This window comes from Sinocyclocheilus grahami, unplaced genomic scaffold (assembly GCF_001515645.1).
Source record: "Sinocyclocheilus grahami isolate Dianchi unplaced genomic scaffold, SAMN03320097.WGS_v1.1 scaffold1020.1, whole genome shotgun sequence".
Lineage (NCBI taxonomy): Eukaryota > Metazoa > Chordata > Actinopteri > Cypriniformes > Cyprinidae > Sinocyclocheilus > Sinocyclocheilus grahami.
In genome coordinates, this window is record NW_015506199.1 from 261,833 (window position 1) to 277,806 (window position 15,974).

General features: G+C 36.9%; 2 protein-coding genes and 1 long non-coding RNA gene across 4 annotated transcripts in view; 2 read left to right on the forward strand and 1 right to left on the reverse strand.

The window, feature by feature from the left end:
- Window positions 1–3,896: 3,896 nt before the first annotated feature.
- LOC107565712 (transcription factor HES-7-like) lies at window positions 3,897–4,867 on the reverse strand. The gene is made up of 3 exons (XM_016250972.1): window positions 4,820–4,867; window positions 4,503–4,598; window positions 3,897–4,412 (listed from the first exon to the last, which is right to left on the reverse strand). The coding sequence occupies exons 1-3, from the start codon at window positions 4,865–4,867 to the stop codon at window positions 3,897–3,899; spliced, it is 660 nt and encodes a 219-aa protein (XP_016106458.1).
- Window positions 4,868–7,165: 2,298 nt separating this feature from the next.
- her11 (hairy-related 11) lies at window positions 7,166–8,696 on the forward strand. The gene is made up of 4 exons (XM_016250969.1): window positions 7,166–7,260; window positions 7,435–7,530; window positions 7,642–7,732; window positions 7,848–8,696. The coding sequence occupies exons 1-4, from the start codon at window positions 7,234–7,236 to the stop codon at window positions 8,465–8,467; spliced, it is 834 nt and encodes a 277-aa protein (XP_016106455.1). The 5' UTR covers window positions 7,166–7,233; the 3' UTR covers window positions 8,468–8,696.
- Window positions 8,697–10,484: 1,788 nt separating this feature from the next.
- LOC107565710 (uncharacterized) overlaps window positions 10,485–15,974 on the forward strand; it is a 7,023-nt gene continuing 1,533 nt past the window's right edge. The window contains exons 1-2 of one of the 2 annotated variants that reach the window (XR_001606409.1): window positions 10,485–10,558; window positions 12,638–12,886. This is a non-coding gene — a long non-coding RNA (uncharacterized lncRNA). Of the gene's footprint in view, window positions 10,559–10,689; window positions 10,864–12,637; window positions 12,887–15,974 lie in introns of those variants that run through there. The other variant, XR_001606410.1, reaches the window with a different exon arrangement.

The following is a 15,974-nucleotide window of genomic DNA, read 5'->3' on the forward strand; positions in this document are numbered from 1 at the left end:
AACATATTGATGATATATTGATAGGATAATTGAGATCAAACTTTTGGTTTTATTAATTAATCCAGAGTTTAAAAAAAACATTTTTTAATTGTATTTCATGCTGAACTCTCACTTATGGTGGGCTTGAGGTAGCTGTTACATCCATACAGACAAGAACAGAACTTTTTGAAACCAAATCAAGCTATAAAATCAGATGCAGGAGAGGGGTGGGATAGCTGTTTGAAATGAAAGAATTATTAAAATATTTAATTTGATCTGTTGCAAGTAAAAAAGTACTTGAAATAACTTTTCTTTATTTACTTCATGTACTTAAATATCTGCGACCGTTTTATTGTTGCTAAAACTGTCCCTTATATTCAGGGCCGGATTGACCTCTTTTCGTGACATAGGCAAAACACATTTTTGGGCCCCCCTTCCCTATTAATATAATAGGCCTAATATTACCACCCAAGCAAACAAAACTATTTCTTAATCAGTGGAAACCGCAACTATTTCTTAATCAGTGGAAACCGTTACAGAGTTTTCTATCGCCTTAAGCGCTTGCGAATGTAGGTTCTTAATTTGTTTGAGAATTAATAGGGGCCGCGGCGTGGCCACATAACCACTTGGGAAGTGCATAATCTCTTTAATAATTTTCACGGCCTGGAGTCACAATCACACATCAATTGTTCAGATGATTTGTTTCTAGACATTTGACATGTTTCCGTTCGTGCTGAACCAGCTCATTTTTACGCACCTCATCCCAAACCTTCCGTTGCAAATTCCAAAAGGTCATTTTAGAACTAATAACAGAGGCTTGAACCATTGATATGCAGGTTAAAGCGGTTATTAATGCAGTCTAACGCAGTTATTAGAGAGAGAGCGCGAAAGAGAGAGAGGGAGAGATTAAGTGCATGTGAATACTCGCTCTGTGCATCTCTCAGCAGTGTGCAGCAGCAGCTTCTACTAATAGCGAATCTTTAAGTTGAACTGCTTCAAGAACCTCGCTACTGGGAAACGTCATGGAGACGGGAGAAAGAAAGTGTGATTTCTGTACATAAAAAAGGTTGAAGACATGGAAATAGTTAGTCATTTTTACCCTATTGTTTGTTATATTTATTTGCTCAATGTCTTCTGTTGGCTGCGTGCATTGGTCTTTGTTGATCAGAACAGACAAAAGCACACATCCGGTCTGGATAATCTATTTACACTCTTTGTGTTGAATGGCATTTTGGGAGACTTATCTGTCTGTAATAACGGGTTCAGGCATCAGCCGGTGCATGGCATCATTCAAAGGTCTAATCTCATTTCAGCTCAAACTCGTTTATCTAAGAGCTTATCCAGAGCGACAAAGCGAAACAAAGCTGCGCATGAAGGTTGATTTAGGGGAGAGTATGAGCGTTAAGTACAACTAAGCCATTATATCTAGTGGTAACCTAAATCTACTTTCCAGTCATGGTTTTATGACAACTTTTAGTCTTTAAATACTTTAGATTGTAGGGTTTGTCATGTAGATAGCGAAGTCGTTAAAGTAGTAGACTTGGCCTAACTTTTACCATGTTAAAGCCTAATATAAAATAAATGATAGGCTATTGAAAATCCTCATTACGATTAAATCACAAATCGTTTGTCGCGTTCAGTCGAATTTTCCAAAACATATTGATGATATATTGATAGGATAATTGAGATCAAACTTTTGGTTTTATTAATTAATCCAGAGTTTAAAAAAAACATTTTTTAATTGTATTTCATGCTGAACTCTCACTTATGGTGGGCTTGAGGTAGCTGTTACATCCATACAGACAAGAACAGAACTTTTTGAAACCAAATCAAGCTATAAAATCAGATGCAGGAGAGGGGTGGGATAGCTGTTTGAAATGAAAGAATTATTAAAATATTTAATTTGATCTGTTGCAAGTAAAAAAGTACTTGAAATAACTTTTCTTTATTTACTTCATGTACTTAAATATCTGCGACCGTTTTATTGTTGCTAAAACTGTCCCTTATATTCAGGGCCGGATTGACCTCTTTTCGTGACATAGGCAAAACACATTTTTGGGCCCCCCTTCCCTATTAATATAATAGGCCTAATATTACCACCCAAGCAAACACAACTATTTCTTAATCAGTGGAAACCGTTACAGAGTTTTCTATCGCCTTAAGCGCTTGCGAATGTAGGTTCTTAATTTGTTTGAGAATTAATAGGGGCCGCGGCGTGGCCACATAACCACTTGGGAAGTGCATAATCTCTTTAATAATTTTCACGGCCTGGAGTCACAATCACACATCAATTGTTCAGATGATTTGTTTCTAGACATTTGACATGTTTCCGTTCGTGCTGAACCAGCTCATTTTTACGCACCTCATCCCAAACCTTCCGTTGCAAATTCCAAAAGGTCATTTTAGAACTAATAACAGAGGCTTGAACCATTGATATGCAGGTTAAAGCGGTTATTAATGCAGTCTAACGCAGTTATTAGAGAGAGAGCGCGAAAGAGAGAGAGGGAGAGATTAAGTGCATGTGAATACTCGCTCTGTGCATCTCTCAGCAGTGTGCAGCAGCAGCTTCTACTAATAGCGAATCTTTAAGTTGAACTGCTTCAAGAACCTCGCTACTGGGAAACGTCATGGAGACGGGAGAAAGAAAGTGTGATTTCTGTACATAAAAAAGGTTGAAGACATGGAAATAGTTAGTCATTTTTACCCTATTGTTTGTTATATTTATTTGCTCAATGTCTTCTGGGGTTTTGGTTCTTTTACTGTTGTAGATACCCCACAGTATAACAAAAATATTATATTTCTCTTCATTGTGTTTAGGCCCCCCCTGGACGAACAAGCAAATCCGGCCCTGGTTATATTATCGGTCTGTGACTTGAACTTTTTGTCATCATATAGGCTACCATATTGGATCGTATCTAGGCCTACATAATATTGAGGCCTATATAAATAGGCAAAGTAGGCCCTACTATCAAATTCCAACATCATGTTCTGATAAATCAAACAACATTTGCTCTGACAAAGGCCCGTTTAGACCACACCTAAGCAATCTGCACCTCAATGCATTATATCTTCCATAGATTAATCATTAAGTGCAACATTACCGAGAAGACCAAATAATTGCCCAATGAAAATCTGTAAATGCCAGGCCTGTTATCGAGTTATCTACCGTTATCACGTTGGAACGCTGAACATTCACACCGTGTCTGAAGAACAATGCCGTTCAATGCTGAATATCTCTCAGGAAAGGAATGAATGGACATGCAAATATTAGAAACAGGAGTAGGCCAAAGATAAAAGAATATATCCTTAGAAAGGTTTAATTCTTTGTTCAAAGTAACATTTCACGTTTTGCTGACATGAAAAATAACAGCAAATAAAAAGCCTTGTTATTTTGTTTCGACAAAAACAGAATCTCTTGAATGAAATGAACATGTTTCAATGTTTTAGAAGAACACAAATATCTGGCAATTACCACAAAGAGAAAAATAAAAAAAATGTCATGAACTTGTGCTCTGAACATTTTCTTGGAACTCAAGTTAAAAAAATAAGAACAAAACCATTGAACTATTCACCCTGTTAAGTACATGATTCTCCATCAAAAATGGATTTTGGAAAAGTCTTGAAAGAAAATTCTGTTGATATAAAAGCATCAAAGTTCTAACTAAGAAATATAGTCATCTCAACACAAATGTGTATCTTGTTTGTTCGGCTGTAAGATCACCAAACACACTATACAGGCACAGATTTCGCAATGCCTTTTTATATCAAAATAAATCTTTGGCATCTACTGTACAAAATCCACATATTTACACAGTCTATTGACCCAGTGCTGCTCCAACACTGCTGAATCATTAATCACTGTAGACCTGGCCTTTTCAGTCTTTAGAGAGCTTTGCAGGGACTTTGGATGTGATCTTCTACCAAGGCCTCCAGACAGCGTCACAGAGCATTACAGGTTGCTTAGGACTTGAAGTCATGGTGGGAGCAGACAGAACAGTTCTTTGTGCAAGCGTCGCACAGCCAGATGGTGTGCAAGGATTGCTCAGTTGGACACGAGTGAGATGCTGCTGTGCTGGCAGTGATGAGTCCTCATTGAGATGCACCTGAGTTTCTCTGCGGGATGGTGTGGACAGTAGCTGGGCTTGCATTGAGTGTGATTTGTGAAGGTTTCCAAATGCTTTCTCCACTCCCTGTCCAAACTCATGGCTCTTGCTAGCAATAAAATTGCTGAGTCGTATCAGACATGTCCTCATTCCATCACGGTAGCTCTGACATTTGCTAGGTGAACTCAGGTCCTCATCAGACTCCTCTGTGCGTGCTCTTTTTCCTCTGGTGATTTTAAAAGGGTCAGTCCCCAGTCCTTGTTCAGCTCTTAAGAAGTGCACAACACTTTCCAATATTTCAGCCTTTTCGACTTTAGGGTTCTTGAGTTTCTATTAAAAAGAAGAAATAAATGTGGACAGATAAAGACATCTTTTACGGGCTACATTAAGTTAGAGTCTTTATTTAGAAACCTAACTTACCTCATCGTGTGTATTCTCAAGTAATAGCATCCTCAGAGTTTCTAAGCTTTGATTAATGCGATCTCTCCTTCTTTTCTCCATAAGAGGTTTTGAGACCTGTAACATTAAAAACAGTGTAGTTAAAAAAATATGGTAAAATATAATTCTTAAAAGCCTTATTAACATGATAAGTAACAAATCTTCATATCACATTTTGTCACATTGCCACAAGATAACACAGAATAGCCCAATATGTAAGGCTGATAGGCTATGTGAATTATAATTATATTTCAGATGTCTGAAAATACATTGTGAAACAAATAAAGTTTGGTTTTTACCCGTCTCGAGTCTTTTTGTTCTGGTATGTCAGCAGCTTGTTTACTCATTTTGGCGATTAACTAAATCCCTCTGAAGTGAGATTATAAGCATCGTTTTGGAGTTCAGGTCATTTATGGTACGGTCAGTAGACGCCCAATCTTCTCATTATGAATAATAAAAGTATACGAACCAATCACATGCGTCCGTGAGCTAGCCCCTCATTAATATTCACGGCCGAAAGATACAGCCTGTAAATAATGTCAATTGTGAAGTAAGAGCCAAAAATCACCCATTTAGCCCCCACACACGATCGCTATTCAGTTAAGGTATTGCCAGAGATTATAAAGAATGTTTGAACCATTCACATTCGTTATAAGGCCTATTTAAAAGAACCACTGAAAGGCGATTAGGCATATTACCTGCTGTGATTTCAAATCGTTATGATTATCGATAGACAATAAAGTGCACTTAGCCATTTGGACAGTTATAACACTGCACAGTAGGCTATTACTGTTTCTGCAGGTTGTGTATTTAACAATGCTATGTGAGAATATTTAATCCAGGATAAGGTGCTTTCATATGCTAAATATTGACTTGCACAGCACAGTCCATCCATCTTGTAAATTCAATCTCACAATAAAAATGAAGTAGCCTAAGGTATTTTACTTCTTTCAACTGGTTTACTATCACTGCTTTTTCATTAGTGTAGGCTATCAGGTGGGATCACAGTCTCCCCCTACACACTGAAGCGTCAGGACGTGTTTGACTTGGTTGAGTCACTGAAGTGTGGCTTCAATTGAAAGTGGTCTTTTGATGTGTGTGGGGTCTTCTCGTGTGTTCGCAAACAATTTTCCTGCCTAACGAATGAGGGCTACAGCCTACAGCTAATTTCATTTGGAAACGGCTTTTTATCAAAGAAAATGGACGTGGAAGCTTAAAAAAAAACTTACAAAACTTATTAAAAACAAACAAATAAGTTGTTTTTGTACTCTCTTCCAATAATCAGTTTCAAAAAGTTTCAAATCTCACCCGAAAAGTTTTGCTTTGCTTAATTCCTGAGGATCCACTTGATCATTTCAACAATTTACAAGTGTAAACGTGGGACAATAATGGTTGGCCTAATCGCTCACACTTCTATCAAAACACTACCTTACAGCACACTTAACAGATTTGCTCTAAAAGCCTGGGCATCACACCTCTTCACACCCCCCTTTTCACCATAAAGCAGGATGCGCGTGTACTTTTCACTGACGGACACGAGCTAATCTCACTTGGCGCGCGACTCCAAAAATGCCAACCCGATCTCATGAAAGTGTGTATAAATAGTACGCCAAATAAAAAAGAAAAATCGTGGTATTGATACGCAAAAATGGACTTTGGCGTGTATATGCTACGCGATTAGGGTTGTGGGGTAGATGCGTATCATATGTACGCGAAAACTGCGTATCATATACACGCCAACAAATTTCGTATCATATGCACGCGAAAACTGCGTGTTATATGCACGCCAAACACATACGCATCTTATGCACGCCAAAGTCAATTTTTGCGTATCAATATCATGAGACCGGGCTCAAAATGCATCATATTTTCTCTATTTTTAAAGTAAGCATATTCGTATAGAAATTAAACTGTTTCCATTGCTTCCACATTAAACGGAATTTAGGCCTATATGGCCCGATATTTTCACTCATTATTGTCACAATAAATATTCAATTTATGTAGCCTACATTTTTTTATAATTATGATATAGGATATTTTCACTCATTATTGTCACAATAAATATTCAATTTATGTAGGCTAATTCAGAGCTTCAGCTCAGTGTTAAATCTGTAATTTAATTTAAAATGTTTTTAAAAAGTGCGATGCTTTTACCAATGCAGATTGTCACTTTGGCATCACTTTGATTTTACGATTCATCTTACTTTTCAATTTTAGTGTAGGCTACTGACCAAATTGTTATGCTACTTTTATTCACCAAAATGTCAGGACAGATGCCATTTGTGCCCATATGTGTTTTAGCAGTTCACCTCAAGTATTGTCCTCAGCTGTTTATTCAAAACCGTTTGCTGATATTTGCATAGGTCTATTGAAGCATACAATCAAATGGCAAACTTTTTCCCCATCAAATGTTTCTAAATATGCTTAAAAATAAAGCTTCAATCTATTTTTGATGACTGTTTTAAATATTATATATATATATATTTGTTTCTGTTTTGCTTGTCCTTAGATGTCATAAGTAACACGTCTGTTTATTGATTGTTTGGTTAAGGCAATAGAATGCTGGGTGGAAAGTTCACAGTGCCTACGTCACTGCCACCTCTCCGCCAATCAGATGCCACGCCAGAGGCTTAAAATTCCCGTTTGGCTCGATTCCAGCAGTTTCCCACATCTACGAATTTAAGCGTGCAGAGCGAACTGATCAACTCTCAACATGACGAAGACAGAAGGCGTCAAAAGAGTAAGTTCTTTAAAAAGCAACTTTTTCTTTCCCCAAAAATGATTTCTCAAATACTTTATATTTAGCCTAATTTATGTTTATTTGATTGCACGCAGTAGTTAAATCTGAAATGTTATGATAACATTGGAAACGTAAAACTTACTAACAGTTTTAATTTTTTACTTTTGTTTAAAGAAGTTAAAGCCTGTGATAGAGAAGAAGAGAAGAGACCGAATCAACCATAACCTAGATGCGTTAAGAGATCTGCTTTTCAAGAACACTGCAGACACGGTGAGTAGCCTACCTTTCCTCGATTTATGATGCATTACTTCGCATTATTTCTGCACTACTTCCTTGACAACCCCCTAAAAGACCTCTCGACTTTCCTCTCTCCTTCCACAGCGTTTACAAAACCCCAAACTGGAAAAAGCAGAGATTTTAGACCTTGCAGTTCAGTACATCAAAAAGACCACAAGAAAAACTGAGACAAAGGGTTTGTTTTTACTGCTTTTACTTTTTACTTCATCCATCTGAATTTACTATTAAAAGCTATTATTTATTAGTAACAATTTGCCTAATTTATGTAATGTTTTTCTATCTTTCTGCAGTGAATTCTAATCAAATGGATTCTAATGCCACTCAGAAGCAGTCTGTTTCTACGGGCCCCATCTATGCCAGTGACTTCTATGTTCCAGACTTCTATGGGAGGTTTAAATCATCTGAGCAGAAGGAAGCTCTTCTGAAACTGGGTGTCAACAATAATAACCTAACTGGTGCTTCCAAAGCAGGAAATGAACCAGTGGCCCAGACGGGCTTCCCTCTATCACCATCAGGCCAGAACTACCAGCAGGATCTTCTCTTACACCCTGAATCATCTTTGAATGACTCCAAACTTTTGCATCAGTTGACTTCTCCCCCCAGTTCATCATCATCATCATCATCACCACCACAATGTAGTTCCCCGCCATCATCTCCCACTTTTACCAGCTTATTCTCCTCTCCCAGTAACTGCCCTCCATATCTATTCATGCCTTGTCCTCTACCTGCTCCTTCTGATTCACTGTCACCTCTTTCAACACCACTTTCACTCCATAGGCCTGTCATTGTGCCTCAGCCTATTCTGCCCAACATGGCTAGAGATTTTACCCCACCGCAGTCTCCTGTACTGGCTCTTAGACTGGAACCTTTTTCTCTTCCAACCCAGTCCATATGGAGACCATGGAGCTGAACTCTTACAATGGTGTGCTTTTCCATTTTACTTAGTCACTGCTCCAATGGAGAAATGATCTCCCAGAAGGACCTAATGGGACATATGGTGTGGCATGAGCATCGGGTTATCACTTGTGTTTGCCTCCAGTTACTATTACTTTTGTCATGTTTTCAATGACGTATACTTTTAACTTGACTATTTATTGTTTTGACCAATGTTTGTCTTCACTGGTATAGCCTACCTGTGATTCTAGCAGTGAAATAAAGTCTTTTTTTAAAATCAGTCCTTGTTGTGTTCATTTAAACACCAGACTGTCTAGACTGTTTTTAGAGATGCATAAATTGCATAAAATATATATTTATTAAATACTTTTAGTAACTAAAGTACATTCACACCAGTCATACAACACTATCAGAGTTTTTAAGCCAAATGGTTCAGAAGAAGCTCCTGCAGCCAAACCATTTGGATCTTAAATGACTATGCATTGTCAGTACTAAAAAAAGTTCCTGTGATTATATTCCTTCATAAAAAAAAAACATTACTGAATGTACACATAGCCTACATTAATCAAAAACAAAAACGTTTAGGCCTATACATTTTTGTGCTAGATTGTACTAGATTATAAGATTGTAACATTAAACTTTGACCTTAATTAAATAGCCTATACAAAATCTTACAAATAGGGATGTTTTAGGACATGCTTTACAATACAATTTTTCAGAGGTCTTTAGACTTTTCCAGCATCGGACCGAACAACTCTCAACTTGTCGATGGGGGGGGGGGGGAACTGTTTTAGTAGAATCCCGGGTCATGCTCACTCATAAGGTTTATTTATGTTTGTTTGCTTATATATTTATTTTTGTGAAATGGTCTTTTGTGCCATCATCTATGCAAAGTTGGTGCAATAAAGTAACATCATAGAGAACAATTACTTGTTTACATAGGATATATAGGCCTATAGGTATTTTATATAATTTAGGCACTCAAGGCTATAGTTTGACAGAATGTTCTAATTCAACATGCCATGGAAAGTCAATCTAACTTAACATTTTCTTATATTGATATTGTTTATTTCTCACTCCTTAACAGTTAATCAGGCTCTTAATGATTTAATATATGCCATCTTTTGAATATCTGAAGGCCATGTACCATAGTTCTTAACTGTAGCATTTGTTATAATATGACTAGCATATTAATCATTACCAGGCCAATAATGACTTAAAAAAAAATAAAAAAATTAATCAATACAGCATTTGTTATGAAGAAACAATGCCACAGTTGTAATAAACATCTATAGGGAAAACTATATTCTCTTACAGTAACAGATCATCTAATATAAATTCTAAAAGTGTCACACTAAAGTGTCATTATTAGTGAAAAAAATAATACACACTTAGCCTACTGCCATTTTAAGTACTGTACTGCCATCTCGTGGTGTCTATGAATGCAGAATAATGTTTTGCAAGCATATATAGCAGGCTTCCTCAAATCTTGCCCTGGAGGGCCAATGCGCTGCAGAGTTTAGTGTGATTTTCTAATGAGCCTGAAGACATTGATTAGCATGCTCAGGTGTGTTTGATTAGGGTTAGAGCTAAACTCTGCAGGAAAGTGGATCTCGTGGGCCAGATTTGAGTATCCCTGATATATAACCTATTTACAGTATGACCAAAATACAGCACTTTTATAAGTCAGCCAAAATGTTAAAATAGTTTCTGTGTGTAACTAATGTTGATTTAAATTAAAAAAAAAAGTCATTAGACTACAGTGCATTTTTGAATTCCGCTTTAATTTAAAAACAACATATTTGTGCTCATGTCAATGTTTTGCCAAACATATTTATTGTGTTAAATTTCCATAGCTTTTTTTTTTTATAGTGTAGGCTACATGTTGAAGCATGTGACATGAAAGCCTAGTTCAACCCAGTACTGACAAAAAAAATGCGGTGGATTTACATTGGGAAAAGTTAACTATTTTCTCCAAAGATTTGCACTGATTTAGCCTACTGGTCAGTAGAGGGCAACATAAGATAGTCTTAACAGGTTCAGTCCGTAATTGAGCTCTGGCTTGTAGATACAGAGAGCCTGGTGTTGTTACCTGTGTTCCTGGGCGGTAAGCCGAGGATGCATGACTTCTCTCTCATAAATGTCAGAATTTTTCTCTCACTCCTGCAGTCTTGGATAAATCCGTAACATCTTCCCTATCTGCCATCCACATCTCTATTACAAAGCCTGAATATTTTCTGAGCAAGGCAGCAGGGGATTTGGCTGGAGAAAACAGAGTTTCTGACATGACAGAGCATGTTTTTGGATAATGGTTATTTTTTCCCCTCTCTCCTCCTTCTGCCGTCTTCACATTCAGAAGCTTCTCTCTGTACCAGTGCCATTACTTATGAGATGGCCATTGTTCATTGTGAGGTAAAAGAGCACATGATGCACATTTGCTGTCTTTCTGCAGGTTTTGATCATTGAAATGAGTGACAATCAAAGAGTGAAGCACAAATTAAAGAGGACTCTGCCTGGACGGAGGAATGCTGCCTCAGTAATCATAATTGAATGTGGTGGGGAAGAAATCACCTCGGAAAATGCAGGACAAAAGCCTGAAATCCCCGCACAAGCTTTCTCAGGTCACACTGATTAGAGCTGATCCTGTTACCTGTGTAGTCTAAGTCTTGTTAACAGTGAATGCAACTCATGCATTCCTGATCTGGTACAAAACGGGGAGGGAGAGACTTAAAGAAAACATTGACAAGGATCCAGCACAGAGATGTCACTGCTCCTGCCACGGTTTATTGGACTCTGAGTTAAATACATTTGTGTTGGCACATCTCAAAAGCAATTTGTCGAGGCAGGGCTGCTGTCAAACACTTTCATCACACGTGCACACACTTGTACATGCCCCGTCCTTCAAAGCAAGGCACTCTCACCGGCACGCACACGCACAAATGTTGTGGTTTCATTGAATATGGATCCCACTTTGTGCAAAATGTCTAAGTCTTTGTGTTATGAATATCCATTGAGTGATGTCCCATGAATGTTATTGTAGTCAGAATCAACTGTTCTAACTTGGAATAAGAGATTATTTCATTCTCAAACCTTACGTCACCTTACCATGCTGCATGTGCTCAATCTTAATGTTTAGCTGTAAGGTCAATGAGTCTTCATTAATGATTCCAGCTTCCTTGTAATGTTGACAGATCGGGTTAATGGGGGTCTTTTTCATTTCCTCATTCCATAGATTCAGAAATCCTTTTGTTAGATTATGTCAGAGCCACAGGGCATTATGCTTAAAACATGTTGTTAGAGAAGTGACTCGATAAAAAAAAAACACAGTTATTCTGGGAGGATGTACTGTATGTTTATGTGTCTTTTAGCCATGATGATCCTTGCCCTCAGTTTATTTAAAACATTTACAGATGGATAGTTTGAGTAAAGGAGGTTTAAACACAGTAATATTGCTATACTAATGGTTGCAAAAACATAAAAAAATGGTGGCGCTGTACAATGAAGACAAGAGCTGCCCTCCCAGCTAACATGGAACATTCACAGAATTTTTGCCAATGTTCTAGCAAGGTTCTCCTAAAGTTATGGACAAATGTTCTTCCAGAAACGATAATAGAACATTTGTTCAAAGTTATCTAGTCTTTAATAATGTTTTCAAAACTTTAGCACAGAAGTAAATTTTTCATGTTTTATTCTGAAACGTTTTAGTTAGATGTTCGTCTAAGATTTTTAAAATGTTAAATAATTATTAATTTATTAATAATTATAATGAAATATTATTATATTTTTTATAGCATTTTATCTTCATTATGGGGGTCATTGTGATATTATTACAGTGTATCACCTGGATGTTTTTTGTTTTGTTTTATGCAACCCCCCCCCCCCCCCCCCGCCCACAACCAACATAAAGAAAATTTTTCAATAATAGAATATCAAAATTAATTTTAATTCAGAAATTCACTCTAGGCAGGGTGTATTTGCATTCGCATTGTACGTATACATGTATGTTTGAATTACTGAGAGGACAAAAAGTAGAACTGGCTGCAAGGACACCATTGAGATTTGGCTTGGTGTACCTGGAGGAAGACACTCTTCATGAGTCCATCCTGGTCCTCAAGAATTCAATCTTTCGCTACTCACAACTAAACACCATTTTCCCCTCTTTCATTTGTCTTTTTTCCCTTCACAGGAGCTTTTGAAGTGAACGGAGAAAGGAGCACTGACTGTAGCAAATTACCTGGGCTGAAACATTTTTGACATAAATCCTAAGAGGGGGGTGAGCCACTTCTCCTGGAGGCCCCATCGGGAGCGTTTAATCTCGGGCCATGAGAGGCAGCGTTGCTGACAGCCTGACAGGACAGCTGGACACGCTTCCAGGCAGCAGTGACGGACATGCCAGTCTTCGGAGCAGGGCCACTGCCCATGCATCACCACAAAGGTAAGCACCTGACAGGGTGTGGAGACCAAAACTACTGCAGCAGTGATCACACCAGATATTGCTCTGTTTCAGCACCTTACAGTTTTAATAATGGTTTACGGTTTATATTTACGCCTTTTAGAAAGCTCTAGGTCACAACAGCCTCCTAAGAACTTATACTTCAGGGCCGAATCCATGCAACAGAGGCCTATTTAGCCATTGTTCATTATCATATGTCAGCCAGGAAGTCTTGCTGAATATTGTCCTTATCACAGATCCCAAATCCTTAATAGCTGTTCTGTGGGCAAAAACTGTTTTTATAAGCCACTGTAGTAGAGAGCACCGCCCAGTTCTGTAACAGAGGGTAAATAGATGCGATATACTCCTCTATTTCCAGACAGTCAAAACAAAAACGTGGTAACAATAGCTTTGGAGACTAGCAATTGTGCTGCTGAGACACTATTTGACATTTTCTTTCTCCTGAATAATGTCTTTCATTGGGGAGCCTTACAAACGCTCTATTAATTTGGAAAGTCAATTGTTGTATAATTTGCCTCTGAATGCATAAAAAATAAACTCTTTCACAATGTTCTGCACAATTAGTCCTTCGTACTGTATAAATAGCTCTTTTGAAACCAACAATGTGTAATTGTGTTCACTTTGAGCGATGAGCTCACAAATATGGAGCTCTTTCCATGTTTATCGCTTCAAGCTGCATTGTTAAAGCATTTGGCATGAACAGAGGTTGCGGTCGACGTGGAGTTTGTCGTGCCCTGAGGTTGTGTGTTAACTGAGGAGTCTCTCTGGTGTCTGAAAGCAGTGCTCCCTGCCAGCTCCTCTGACCTCGAACCCCCTGCAGTGGGTGGGCCGTGACCCAGGTAGCCTAAAGCCATGCTGGGTAGCAACTTCTGCTCTAGAGTTCTTGTAATCCGTCAGGATGTACTTCAGCTCAAAAAGAGGGTTGCACTCTTCTACCGCCACTAACACTCCTTTTAAAAACCAGGAACAACTTAACAGTTCAAAGGTCAGCACAGGAAAAAGCTGGCGGCAGTTAAAAATAGTGTGTGATTTGTATTTTGGCTAAAAATACTGAGAGATATGGTTTTGATCAGGCCTGAAAAGCAATGAGAGGTATATAAATGAAACGAATGAATAAAAAAATTTATTTTGCCCTGAGAAAATATGGAATTTTAATATGCTACTGTTTTTCCAGTCATCATGCAAAAGTCTTTGAAATCATTGTGATCTTCAGTGTTCCAGTGAAGCATTCTATCTGCATTACTATGTTATGACAGTTGTATCACCCTGACAATTTTTAGTTCATGCACTCCAAAAACAAACATTAAAATAAATTTAAATCAGAAATTTAAAACAGGCCTGAAAAGCAATACAAATGGAAAGAGATAAATTAATCAAGAAATGGATTTTAAAAGAAAACATGGGATTTAAATATGCTACAGTTTTTCTAGTCATCATGCAAATGTGTTTGACCTTGTACTCAGTGTTCCAACAGGAAATGTTCGAATTTCCAATTTGAAACCACTTTTGTTGCTGTTTAAAAAATTGAGTCACATTATCATTACGCTTTGCGCAAACTTATGTTTGTCATTCACAGGAAACGTGCAGTAGAAACTAGTATTTAAAAACATTTAGTTAACACCTGGCATCTCTGCTGCAGCAGTGCAATGTATACTTTGAGAAAACAACCTTTGGCCTGGATGAGGGGGTTTCCCAAAGCAGCACTAGTGGATTCAGTCAGGAAAGTGCCATAGTTACATTTGGAAAGTACAGCTTGGCTTTGAGCCAAATACAAATGCCTTTTATTGTGTTGTAAGTGCATACAGCTCATCATAACCACATTACAGCTTAAAACGTTTGCTCAGAGATTCAGCTGCTGTATGGAAAATGGCTGTAGAGGCATGTAGGTTATTATTATTTTTTATTTTATTAAAGGGATAGTCTACTAAAAATGAAAATACTGTGATCATTTACTCACCCTCATGTCACTACAAACCTGTATGAATTTCATTCATTTGTGGAACACAATAGAACATTTTGAAGAATGTAAGTAACCAAAGAGTTTTGATGACACTGAGATAATTCTCAATATATGTATATATATATATATATATATATATATATATACAGTATATATATATATATATTAGGGCTGTCAGTCGATAACATTTTTTAATCTAATTAATTACATGACGTTTCGATTAATTAATCTAATTAATCACAAAATAAATTTCACTGTGAAAATACCCACAAAAGATTATTTACAGCTATTTTTGTGTTAAATGAGAAAGTATCAAGACATTACAAATTCTAGCTTTAGAAAGAGATATTTTATTTGATTCAACATAAAATTAATTACACATAAGCATTTAGGCTATAATGGCCTAACGTAAACTATGGAACAAAAAAGAAGATAATTTGAGAAACATCTCAGTATTTTTTGTTCATACAATGAATGTCATTGGTAACTAAAACAGCTTTGTTACCAACAGTCTTCAAAATACCTTCTTTTATGTTCCACAAAAGAACATTTTGAAACGACACGAGTCGGGTGAGTAAATGTTGACAGAATGTACATTTTTTTGGGTGAACTATCCCTTTAATGTTTTTATTTTTATTATAATTTTTTTTAATGAAATAATACTCTAAATAAGAAACTAAATCTGCCAGCAGGTGGCGGTAAATGCCTTTATGATTCGTTCAAACAGCTGATTCGTTCAGGAATGAAGTAAATGGCTCTCTTTATGAATGGCCCTTTGTTTGAATCATTGGTTCACACGATTTGTTCAAAACGCAGATTCATTCAGAAACTAACACCGCTGTGTTGCTCGGAGATGCACAACAATTTTTCATAACTAATTAATTTTATAAATATACATTTTAAGATAGAAAAAAGTTGGGAAATGGTTTAATAATAATGATAATAATAACAACAACAACAATAATAATAGTATAATTATTATAATTTTTTTTACTTCTGATCTTAAAAATACGACCAATAAAAATGTGTATTAAAGATATGTTTAAAAAATAATATATATATATATATATATATATATATATATATATATATATATATATATATATATAT